We start from the raw sequence: 13,657 nt of genomic DNA, 5'->3' as shown, positions 1-13,657 counted from the left end.
TGGGTGGCCCAGTCAGGTAAGCATCTGACTCCTGATTTTGGCTCAGGTCATGATTTCGTGGTTCATGACTTCAAGCCCCATGTCAGGCTCTGTGCAGAGATCCTGCTGGAGATCCTCTCTCTCCCTCTCCCTCTGTCCCTCCCCCACTCATGAGCATGTGCTTTCTCTCTCTCTCTCTCTCTCTCTCTCTCTCTCTCTCTCAAAAATAAATAAACTTAAAAAAAAAAGAGTACATAATATAAAATCACATTTACATAAAATTCTACAAAATGAAAACTAGCCTGCAAGTTTAGTGCCTGAGGAAAAAAGGGTTGAGAAGAGAAGGACTACACTGAGTAGGAGGAAGATTTTGGGGGGAAATGGATACATACACTATCTTGACTATGGTGATAGTTTCCCAGATGTACACAAATGCCAAAAAACTATCAAATAGTATACGTTACATATAAGCAGTTTTGAAGATAATGTATACCACAGCAGTGTTTAATAGTAAAAAGGGGGGAAGAATTTAAATGTCCACGTAGTTGATGGGTTGCTAAACAATACATTCACCAATGAAACAACAAAATATTACACAACCGTTCAAAAGAAAAATGTTAATGGCAGTGGACACACTTCTACTTCATTTACAGGCAAAAATGTAATTTTTATATAGTCATTTGATAATCAGCAAAATCAAAAATATTTCCAGCTCTACAGAAAAAGTAGTTAGATATCACCCAATTTTAGAAGAGATAAGGGATATTAAAGATCTGGTCTAATGCCCTCATTTTATACATAGAAACTGAGACCTATTTACTTGCATAAAAAAAGTAAGACCTTCCCATAAGGTCACAAAGCTATTCTAGTGCATCATCTTGATTTCCCTTCTACTCCATTCTCATACACATGGCATGCCTCAGTTCTCTGACACATTACCTCTTACGCTTTCTCCCTACCACGTCTGTCACTAACTTGTATGATCCTGACCAAATGAATTAAACCCTGAAACCGTTTTAACTAGTTGATCTACAAGGCCACCTTTAAATCCACATTCTAACACTCCCTAAGCTGCTGAAACCAAAAACAGCGACATCAATGAATTCTTACTGTAATGTCTGAATATAAATAGGCAAGAAAGCAAGACTGCTTATGCAGATTATCTAATTTACAAATTTACAAGCCATGAACAAAGGATTAAGTGGTACTCTGACCCTTGTCATAACTGTTCACAATTCTATGTACTAGAAGAAAGTGCTTTTTACTACTAAGTACAGAATTGAACAAGTGTGAATTTAAGATGATAAATACATGTGGTTATCACCACCACATCTGAGTATCAAAGTGACTGGAGAAGTTATTAAATATTTTCACTGAAAGCTGTGCCTATGTTCTTGTACCACCTCAGAAGCCATTCCCTAAGGTTCTCCAGAACAGCAATATCATTCTCCATGGTGGCTTCATAGATTTATGCCAAGAGGTGCAAAAACAGTATTAAAAGAAGAGTAACCAAATTCTCATCAGAATGCCTACCCAAAGTTGGTATACCCAAAGGTGGTATACCTCACGGGTCATTTGCTTCTGCTGAGAATAACACACACACACACACACACACACACACACACGGACACTAAGTTCACTCAAGCATGTACACAGTGTTCTAAACAATCACACAGTAATTAAGTTGTGAAAATAAATTATTAGGACTTAAGAAAATTCTATGAAAATAATAACATACATTAAAGGAAAATCTTTCCCTTTTAATTAGTCATAAAGTAGAATATCCTTTGCTAAATATATTAAGGAGAGAATCTGGCTTATAACCACAAAAGTTGCAAATGTGTCATTTTAGAGAGGCTTACAGATTTCAGAAAAGCCCCAGAAATCCTTGGAGTAATGTTAGAATTGACAGTTTTTTCCCTTGAGTGAAGCAGAAAAGCACACGGTTAAGAATACAAGATCCATAATAAAGTGACATGTTTTCTAAGCCTTAAGTTTCTTCATATATAAAGTTGTGGAGAGGGGACTATGTGTGCCTATTATACTTGATAGTGTAATTATGAGGATTAAATGAAATAATGCAAGCAAAAAACTTTATACAGCACCAGACATACATTAAACAGTAATAACTGTTCTTACTACTATTATTAGTACTATAACCTTAATTATTCTACTCAGAAAGGTTAAAGACTCAATTAAAAGGGAAGGGCACCTGGGTGGCTCACTCTGTTAAGGGTCAGACTTCTGCTCAGGTCATGATCTCACAGTTTGTGGGTTCGAGCCCGTGTTGGGCTCTGTGCTGACAGCTCAGAGCCTCGTTCAGATTCTGTGTCTCCCTCTCTCTCTCTCTCTCTGCCCCTCCCCTTTCATTTTCTGTTTCTCTCTCAAAAAATAAATACACATTAAAAAAAGAGAGCCAATTAAAAGTGAATGATCTGTCCTGTAGAAAAGGAGTAAGCTAACTACAGGCTGCTGCACAACTGAGTCCTTTGGTTTGGCATGCAAGCTAAGGAAAGCTTTTACATTTTTAAATGGTTGAAAACATTTGAACAAAATCACTCTTGACATTACTATTTGTAAGCTCTAATCCCACTATTGGTATATAATAAGAAGAATGTGAAAAGGCATGAACATATATTTTAATTGGATAAATAAAAAATAAGAGCTGAAACCAATGGTAAAGTTAAATGCCAAAAAGAATAGAAAACTCAGTCATGTCCAATTTCATTGATCCTACAAGCTAACTCATTATCTTTGGGGAAAAAGAAAGGTTGACATAAAGGAAGATATTTGGAAGTTACTGTAAGATGCAAAGGGGAAAAATGCAATTATAGGACAGGAAGAAATAAAAGTGCAAAAAAAGAGCAGAATATGCTTACCCTACATACAAACAGAAAAGAGGAGGGAAATGAGAGAGAAGATGCAATAACAGAAATCATAAAAGGCAGAACAAACACAGTATAGGGTGCTTATGGGGAAGTATAAATCAGCAAAGGATAACATTTGATTATAATACAATTAAACACATGAGTTCAAAATCTGTCCATTACTCTCTTCCTCTCCCTCCTTTCCCAAAAGGTCTTGTTTGATTTTGAGAACACATTATAAGGAAAATGTTTCAAGATTTCATTAAGTATCTATAAATAATCTGCTCCAGAGATTAAATAGTATTTGGTATGTTTAAGGAGCAAAAGAAACAGAAACCACAGCTGAAGAATTTATATACCCTGATAGAAAAGGGAACCTGCAATAAGATTAAATTACTAAAAAATTACAAAGTAACACGCAAATCAAGTATATCGTAATTCTGTTGGAAGAAAGGAAGGCAGAGGAATTCATATTCCAACATGTGAAGAGGACTGTAGCTTAGAGCTTGAGAAGCGTCTGAAATACCAGGAGGGAGAACTGGAAAAGGAATCAAAGAGGGATGAATAAAAGTATAGCCAAGTAGCATTAATGAATTTGTGAGTTAGCAAGTAGCTAAAGTCATAAATGCATCCCATCTAGAATAATTATGCTATTTTCTGTAACAATCCAGCATCAGCGATAACAAGCAGCTGGAGAGACTGAAAAAGTATAGAAACTGTCAGAGCTGATAGAGCAGAAAGTCAAGATGGTTAGGCTTTCCCATACATTATTAGGAGTGAGAATGAAATTATTGATAATAAATTTCTGGCTGTAGAATGGAAAATGAAGCCAGAAGGAAGGTACCAAGTTAGGAAAATAGGAAAAAATTAAGAGGCTAGTCTAATTATAGTCAAAAATAAAATATAAGTATTCAAGAGGCATTATAAATTACAGGAATGTATTTCTGCATTATTTCATGAAAGCATTCTTGTAATTAGATGACCATGAATATATGGACAATGGTAAAATTAAAAGGAGAAGTCTAAGTACATTTTCTACTCTGAAAATGTAAAACAAGGACTCTCCTGACAAATTACCATCATATAAAGACCATGGTAGAGGACAAAATCTAACATGATAAACCTTCAGTCTTACCAAGCTAAAGTGAAATCATTATTTCAAGATTCCAAAAAGAAATATTCAAAGGATTTAGATATTACCAAATACCTAAAATATTCCTTAAACACTATACAAATATCCACTTTGAAATTTACATAAGAAGATAATGATACTTCAGTAGGCCACACACACAAAGGCATTACAGCATTAAATGACCGGCTGATATCAGAATATAGAATTTCCAGTTCAATCAGTGTTGTTGACTCATAGTTCATATAGAATTGGTTGTATCATATCAACAAAGTAGGAACGGCACGGACTGAGAAGGAAATCACCTCTTTATAATAGATCTATTTTTCATTAAGTTGAGACTTTGGCTGTGAAACTATTTTCACCTCAGACTTTGTATGTCTCACATACGTTTAACTATTTATATGCCTCTTTGCGAAAGGCTACTTGATAAAATTTAAGTACTTACTAATATCATCTTCATGATAAATGACAGAATGAAAAGGTAGAGTTCGGTCTTTAATATATCTCTCTGCTGGCTCAACATAAAATGTGCCACCACGAGTCTGGATGAATCCTTCAAATCTTCCATCAATAACAGACCCATGGCTAAAACTTCCTTCTTCACCTATTAATGAAAGGAACAAACTCTTGAAAAGTTAATTTGCACGTAAATGTTAAATTCATTCTCCTTTAAAAAGCCATTCTTATATATTTTAAAAATGTGATACAAATTTATTGGGGAAACTAATTTTCACATAAAATATATCAAGCTGAAACTGAGATGTGAACAGCAACTAGTACTTAGTTAAAATCTAAACAGTTTAACTAGACAACAACAATCAGAAATAGAACTTCTATCTCTCCTTGGCAATCATATTCCCAGCACCTAAGCATAGTGCCTGGCAAGCATTCAACACTCACTCAATAAATAATTGTTACATTAACTCAAACTCAGAAAGAGGCAAGCAGATCCACTGACACAATATGTACTTTCAAAATAAAGATATTAAATAATCTTTTGGGTTTTTGCTCTAATTACATAAGCAAAAAGTTCTTTTCCCACCTGATATAATCTGCATGAGACTTTTGGCATCCTTTTTTTATAAATACATTTTTTAAATAAGAAAGTCTCAAATATTTCAGAAGTAGTTTGAACAAAAAGTAATCCAATAATACTTTTTAAGATACTAGATTTGTAATACTGTCCCATCAATTACACTTCTCTAGTGAAAGAAAATATGGGATAAAAAAAAAGGTATTCTGAGATATTCACAAAGAAAAGCTGAGCACCAACCGTCACATGACAAAAAGAAGTGGAAGTAGGAAGATGGTGCTTAAAAGTTAAATTTACCTGTTAAAATTTTCTCACTAAAATAAGTATCAGGCTTTCCACAATTTCTAAACTGTAGATTAACATTAATTAACTGACTGTGAATTAACTAAGGACTAAAGCTAAGAACCCAAGACACTGGTATTTTAAATGACATGATTTCTATCTGCAAACTTATTTATTAGTCTTGTACTTTTCTTAGCCATCGCCTGGCAAAGAATTGCAGACACTAAGTTATCTTCTCAGAAAGATAAATAGGGAATAGTAGAAAACTATAGTTTGAAACTGAAAGTCTAGACTGACAGAAAAACACTTTCCTTTGTTTACAAAATTACAAGAGTACAAAAAACTTTCATTAACCGAGTTTCATCTACAAGTGAGAATTTGTAAGTATAGAAATGCCTCATTTGTCTGGCATAATAAAAAAAATTAGAAACAGTTTTAAAAACTTAATTTTTCATAATGTTATGATTTTGAGCAGAAATCCATTACATAGAAATGAAATTTAACTTTCAGTCAACTTTGTCTTAATAACAGAGAGTCATCTTATTTATCAATATACAATTATAATACTACTTTGATCCTCTCTAATCTCTCCAGAAGACTTTGACTGTTTTTCCCACACTACTAAACTGTCAAATGTAACTTTCTCTTGGGTGAAGTGTGCTCCCCATCCCTTTTTACAGTACCTTTTTAATCAGCTGTAGTAAGAGAAATTTGCCAGAACTGTAAACACAGCAAACAAATTCTGAGAAAGGAAGGCCCTGAATGGATTTTCCTATGCATAACTTTGTCACATTATTTTTGGCTGTTAAGATGATCTTTACAGTTTTCCTTTAGATTTTTCCTCTTTTCTTATAAAACAGATCCAATTTCTTGCTTGAAAGATTAGAAAATTATAAAAGCCATTAAAAAATTTTTTCAAACTAACAAGTTTGTAGGTACTGAGAATCAAAACATCATACCTTTCAGAAACGAGGCACTATATAATTCAATATTAAAAATACATGAAAAGATAGATCCAAGGGTTACTTCATTCTTCAAAGACCATTACATTATCCTTCATGATATACTTAAATCTACAAATCTCCTCAGGATCTCTCTCCCAACTTTCTGTTTTTTGTTTTTTAAATATAATTTATCAGCAAATTGGCTAACATACAGTGTGTAAAGTGTGCTCTTCGTTTTTTATCCCACCTTTCTGAAATATATGTCTATACCTCAAAATACATGTGTTTCCTTGTGTAGAAAAAACTAAAGAAAAGAATTCTTCTAAGGTTCAACTTACCATAAATATGTCCAGTGTAAATATGAGAGGTATCATAATCAAGTACTTTATTTGATGTTTCTACTTTAAATTCACTACTGAAAAGGGATGTATCCCTCTTCATCCGTAGGTTGAAATGTCTGCAAAACAGAGAAGAAACGGGAAAAAATGAAATTAAAAGGACCCAAATTTTAAACAATTTTTTGGTTAAATTTTTGGTCTGCAAAATATAAACTGTTTCACACAATCTGTCTACTTGGGAAATATACTGTCCAAGATTTCTCTTATAAAAATTTCGCTCTAAAATTCAATCTAGTTGTTATGACACAAATCTAAATTATATTCAATTAAACAGTAACTGTCTAGGATATATTAAAGAATGAACGTGTCTATAGGCTGATTCCTACGTGGTAAAAACAAGTTCATTCCAACAGCAACTAAGTTGCTTGGACATAAAAACACGTTTCTAGACCCAATTACTATTATTCACCGCTACCTGCCTTCTCTCTTTAGTCATTCTTCAATGTTGCCATTTCCCCCTACTCTTCACAACTCAAATAATACATTAAAAACTGGCACCTACATTAATGACTTCTCAGAAAAGCAAGTATGCATGCTCTTTCTCTTACACACACACACACACACACACACACACACACGCACGCACGCACGCACATACAAAAGCACAGCTTTCAACTCATATTTTTTCCTTGGGACTTTTAATTCTTCTGTCATTAGATCTTCCTCCGTTCAATTTGAGAAGCCCAAAAGACCATGATATTAGCTGAAATCATACTCAATTGTCCTCTACAGACTAACAAGAAAGACCAAAATATTGAGGTGAAAATAAAGAATCTAGGGTTGAATCAAACTTGAAATCAAATCTTATGTCTAAAATCTACTAGCCAAGGATTGCAGTCTGTCAAATGAAGATAATACATTCTATCTTGTAAAACTTTTTAAAGGGCTACACAGTACCTGGCACATAGGAGATGTATAATAAATGGCAACTAATTAGCTATCATTACTAAACTCTTAAAAGTATATCAAGTCTCTTTTATAACTGTCATAAAAGTCTGCACATAGCACAATTTCTACTCAATGAATCTGAACTAAAGTGTTCAATTAGCAAGTGCCAAATGTTAGTAGGATATGGAATAACTAGAACTCTCCCACATGGCTGGTAGAAGTACAAAATGGTGAAATCACTTTGGAAAACTGGCACTTTTTTTTAAGTTAAACATATGAAAACCCTCTGACCCACAATTATATCCCAAGAGGAATGAAAGCACAAGTCCATAAAAACAAATTGGACACAAATGCCCATAGCAGTTTTGTAATAGACCAAAACTGGAAATAACCCAAATGTCTATCAACAAGTAAAGAGATAAAGACTGTGACTTATTCATACAATGGCAAACTACTCAGCAATAAAAAATATCAAACTACTAAAAAATACACACTTTTGTGAAGACGTAAAAGAACATATATAGTATAAGTCCATATATATGTAATCTAGAATAGGCAAAAAGCTATCTATACAGAAAGTGGACTGGTGGTTGCCTGGGGTAGAGAGACACTAAGGGTAAAGGCAGATGAAGGAACTTTTTGCTATGATGAACAGATTCTTTATCTTAATTTGAATGGCAGTTACACAAGTATATAAATTTGTCAAAACCTAACTCACACTACACACATGAAATGAGTACTGTTGACCTTTGAACAACATGGGTTTGAAGTGCCTGGGTCCACTTATACATAGAATTTTTTCCATAAATACAGTACTGTACTGCTTTCTTAATAACATTTTTTCTCTAGCTTACTTTAAGAATACAGAATGTAATACATATGACATACAAAATATGTGTTCATCAACAGTGTATATAATCAGTAAGGCTTCCAGTCAACAAGAGGCTATCAGTAGTTAAGTATTGGGGGAGTCAAAGGTGTACATGGGTTTTTGACTGCGTCGGAAGGTTGGTGTCCCAACCCCCACACTGTTCAAGGGCCAACTGTGTATTTTATTTTATGTAAATTATACTTCATGCTCACTTTGGCAGCACATATACTTTAAAAAAATGTAAATTATACTTTAATAAAATTTATCGTAAAGAAAAAACTCACTTTTCAAGTAAATATGGTCAACACAGTATACTTATTAGCTTCAGAAAGTGTCCCTTTTTCAACTTTATATTTTCTTTAATTTCATGTCAACTGTGGCACTCTTTTATTTTGAGGCTGTACTCATTTTTTTACTTGCCTAAAACTCTCACGAAACCACTCCTAAAACTTCTCAGGTGTTGTTTCAAGGACTCTAGACTAGGAAAAGCATCGTTAGAACCTTAAGCTTTCAATCTCCTGCCCCAAATAATCAACAAAGCCAAACATATCTTCCAAATGGAAACTCTACAAAGTTAAAAATAGACTATCGTGAATAAACAGGAATCCTGCCTGAATTCTTGCTGCACATCGTCTTTTCATAAGATTATTTTTGCTAACTGACAGGAAATTCTTGAATGTATTTGCAGGTGTAAATATATACATTACTTTTAAAGGATCACAGTATTCTGAAAAACCATTAACTTATCATTATATATATTTTTAATTCACTGTACAAGTACTATCTGAAAACGAGCACTTTTGTTAAAGAGACTAAAACACTAAATGTCCAATGGCTTAATATATTTATCATTCAGTATTTATTATTCAGCAAAACTGTTATGCCCTAAAACTGTTATAAACAGAGCATATTCTATATGCAAAAAAGGGAAGATATAAGCTTCAGAAAGACATTTAAGTTCAATATAAGAACAATCTATGCTACGCTCCCTACCCCTAAAAAATAGTTCTACATCACTTAAAATGTCTAAGCACATAGCAAATATAGAGGGATGTTGTAATACAATTTAAGAACACTTAAAGCAGGTACCTTCCAACCCTGATACTGACAGCATAAGAAAATCATCTCACATGTACAAAATATTATTCTCTATATTGATTTAAATTGGACTAAATCGTATATAAAATCAGTTCTCAATTACCCATGCATAATCAGTCAGTTCATGATCTCGCAGTTCGTGAGATCGAGCCCCACATCAAGCTCTGTGCTGATACCACAGGAGCCTGCTTGGGATTCTGTCTCTCTCTCTCTCTCTGCCCCTTCCCCGTTCACATGTGCACATGTACACATACACACTCACTCTCTCTCTCTCCCCCGCCCAATAAATAAATAAATAAATAAATAAATAAATAAATAAATATTTTGAAAAATCAACCATGTATCAACAAAAGAGGAAACGGAATGACAGTGAGGCTGAAAGGCAGGCAAATGGTAGAAAGAAGCCAAATTGAGTTAAAGTTTGTCACAATCTATGAAACAGATTAACTATGAATGAATAATCAGAAGCTGGGCATAATTTATTCCATTAACTAAGCCATTGAATTCAAATTCCTTAATTTTAATTCTACCACCATCTGTTTAATATATATCTTTATGCTATTTTAATATTTCTATGAATTATAAATTCTTTGCCACCTCTGTATTAAACATAATACAAAATAATAATAATAAATACATTCTACTTTCCAGTTTCTCAATAAGCCCTGAATAAAAAAACTATCTGAAAACTTGGCTTTTAGTTGTTTAAACTTTTGGCTCAAAGGCCAGAAAAAGTATAGTGAACACTGCCTTATAAAGTCATTATACTCTGGAAAAACAGTTTGATGATTCATCAGAAGTTCCTAGAATGACCCTAAAATGTTCCTAATATGTTCCTAATATGTTCCTAATGTTCCTAATATGACCCAGCAATTCTTCTTCAAGGTATACAACCAAAAAACTTAAAATCGGGGACTCAAACAGATTCTTGTACACCAATGTTTATAGAACATTATTCACAATAGCAAAACATGGAAACAACCCAAATGTCCCCCAGCAGATGGATTAAAAAAGTGTATGTTTAAGTGGTATAAACACACAATGGATTATTCAGCCTTAAAAAGGAAAGAAGCTCTGATATATGCTACAACATGGATGAACCTTGAAAGCACTTTGCTACGTCAAACGCAAAAGGACAAAGATGGCATGACTCCATTTATGGGAGGTACCTAGAAGAAGTAAATTCCTAGACATAGAAGGTAGAATAGAGGTTACCAAAGACTGATGAGAAGACAGAGAGGGGGAATTAGTTTGATGGGTATAGAGTTTCTGTTTGAAAAGATGAAAAAGCTCTGAAAAGGGATAATGGTGGTAGGTGCACAACACTATGAATGTACTTAATGCCACTGAATTGCATACACTTAAAAATGGTTTTGTCAGGGCGCCTGGGTGGCTCAGTCGGTAAAGCGTCCGACTTCGCTCAGGTCATGATCTGGCGATTTGTGAGTTCGAGCCCCATGATGGGCTCTGTGCTGACGGCTCAGAGCCTGGAGCTTGCTTCAGATTCTGTGTCTCCCCCTCTCTCGGCCCCTCCCATGCTCATGCTCTGTCTCTGTCTCTCAATAATAAATAAATGTTAAAACTTTTTTTTAATGGTTTTGGGGCGCCTGGTGGCTCAGTCGATTAAGTGTCCGACTGCGACTCAGGTCATGATCTCATGGTTCGTGAGCTCGAGCCCCGCATCAGACTCTATGCTGACAGCCTGGAGCCTGCCTCAGATTCTGTGTCTCCTTCTCTCTCTGCTCCTCGCCCCTCACACTCTGTGTGTGTCTCTCTCTCAAAAATAAATAAACATTAAAAAAAATTTATTTTTAAAAAATGGTTTTGTGGAGGGGTGCCTGGGTGGCTCAGTTGGTTAATCATCCAACTTTGACTCAGGTCATAATCTCGCAGTTCGCGAGTTCGAGTCCGCAACAGGCTCTGTGCTGACAGCTCGGTACCTGGAGCCTGCTTCAGATTCTGTGTCTCCCTCTCTCTCTCTGCCCCTTCCCTGCTCAGTCTCTCTCTCTTAAAAAATAAACATTAAAAAAAAAAAAAAAAAAAAAAAAAAAAAAGTCGAACTAACACATGCTGAGTGCTATAGTGGTTTTAATGTAATATTACCAGTCTCTGTGAACAAATCGTCTTTTAAAACCTGAACAGATCTGAACAAATAAGATAATAAAGAGACAAAAATATAGTATTATTTAACTTTCACTGAATATTATATTTTAATAGTAGCATAAGAAATTTTCTTTATTAATGCTTAAGCCACTTTTAAGACTAAGACTAAACTGTCCCCTTTTACTATGTTTCTTTCAGTAAGTTTAATTTTCTTATTATTATTATAGCACACTGTCATCAAAGATAAACTTTAAATTTAAAAACATGGGGAAAAAAAAGGTAAACTTTAGATTTTCTTTGAGAGGGAAGATGCTCTGTATAAAGAACATTATCTGCACCTGGGATGTTCTTCTACCCTCAGATTGAACCACTATATTGATTCTACAGATCAACAGTATTTTGTCTCTCATCTTAATTATACTAGTTCCACCGGAATTCTTTCTTGGCTTTCCTCTTACAGTAAAAATGTAAAGAATGGAGTGAAATTACAGGAGGGCAAAATCAGTTAACAAATGACAGTAATTTAAAAAAACATAAACAGGTCCCAATTCTCTACCTTCAGTGCTTTGAAGATATAGCTATACCAAATGGTTTTCCTTTCTAGGCTTTAGAAAAGCACTCTATATCTAAACCAAATAAATAGAGGTACCAGAACCACTTTAGGTGCAGAGCAACAAAATAAATTTTGTTTAGGATACAATTCTATAAAAGTTTCTGGAAGGTCATGTACCTTCTACATCTGTGTATACAGAAATACCTTTCCTGTAGATTACAACAGTTACAACATTAAGAATACTGAGTAAAAAGAAGCTACCTTTTTCCATATGATTGCTATTTTGACTAAAGAGAGTATGGCCTTGATTCTCAGAAGAAAATAACAATGGATAAAAGGTATATCCCTTGAACTGAAGTCATACGAGGACAAAAAGCCTCAAATAATGAAGTACCATAACAACATAGAGAAGAAACCTAAAAGCAAAAGCCTTGCTTAAAAGTGTGTCAGTGTAGGGGCACCTGGGTGGCTCAGTCAGTTAAGTGTCACACTCTTGGTGTTCAGCTCAGGTCATGATCTCATGGTTTGAGGGATTGAGTCCTGTGTTGGGCTCTGCACTGACAGCGTGGAGCCTGCTTGGGATTCTCTCTCCCCTCTCTAGCTCTTTCTGTCCCTCCCCTGCTCCCACTTTCTCTCTCTCAATAAATAAATAGACTTTTAAAAAATTAAAAAAAAAAAAAAAAAAAGTATGTTCGTGTAATCCAACAGTCCCAGGGACCAGGACTCTCATCATGAATAGAGGTCTATCATGTCTGAGTGAAACAGACCTATGGTAGACCTGGCTCAATGACTCCTAGAAATAAAACTATACTTCCTAATAAGACATACCTGATATCTCTGGTTGTATCTCTTTTTGTTGTTGTTGTTTATTTTTTTTATTTATTTTGAGAAGGAGGGAGAGCACACACATGCACAAAAGAGAACATGTGCACTCAAGCGTGAGGGAGGGGTTAAAGAGAGAGGGAGAGAGAAGCCCAAGCAGGCTCCTCACTATCAGCCCAGAGCCTGATGTGAGGCTCAATCTCACAAATCATGAAATCATAACCTGAGCCAAAATCAAGAGTCAGACACTTAACTGACTGAGCCACCCATGTGCCCCATGATCTTTATCTCTTAACATTCACTTTATTCTTTTTTTTTTTTTTTAATGTTTATTGAGAGAGAGAGAGCAAGTGAACGCACAAGCAGGAAAAGGGCAGAGAGAGAGGGAGAGAGAGAATACCAAGCAGGCTCCATGCTGTCAGTGCAGAGCCTGACACAGGGCTCAATCTCACAAATCATGAGATCATGACCTGAGCCAAAATCAAGAGTCAGATGCTTAACCAACCAATTGAGACACTCAGGTGCCCCAACATTCACTTTATTCTTAATAAAGATCCTTGAAAGAGTCTCCATAAGTTCCCAATGTTAATATATCACTATGAGTCATATATCCAGTTTACTTCCACTAGTGCACTTTTTGAAATAGAGAAGTCCTTTTTTCAAATGATCTTTAAAATGCCAATATAA

The 13,657-nt window shown here is 34.8% G+C and overlaps 1 protein-coding gene across 2 annotated transcripts in view; it reads right to left on the bottom strand.

The window, feature by feature from the left end:
• Positions 1 to 13,657, bottom strand: part of ADAM10 (ADAM metallopeptidase domain 10) — a 135,638-nt gene that overhangs the window by 68,466 nt on the left and 53,515 nt on the right. For both annotated transcript variants that reach the window (XM_042941897.1, XM_042941898.1), the window contains exons 3-4: positions 6,576 to 6,694; positions 4,424 to 4,582 (exon numbers count right to left, since the gene is read on the bottom strand). In XM_042941897.1, the coding sequence (XP_042797831.1) occupies positions 4,424 to 4,582; positions 6,576 to 6,694 (278 nt within the window). The remainder of the gene's footprint in view (positions 1 to 4,423; positions 4,583 to 6,575; positions 6,695 to 13,657) is intronic.

The sequence above is a fragment of the Panthera leo genome, chromosome B3, assembly GCF_018350215.1.
Source record: "Panthera leo isolate Ple1 chromosome B3, P.leo_Ple1_pat1.1, whole genome shotgun sequence".
NCBI lineage: Eukaryota > Metazoa > Chordata > Mammalia > Carnivora > Felidae > Panthera > Panthera leo.
The sequence above is the reverse complement of the archived record's forward strand: the minus strand, read 5'-3'. Positions and strand labels throughout refer to the sequence as shown.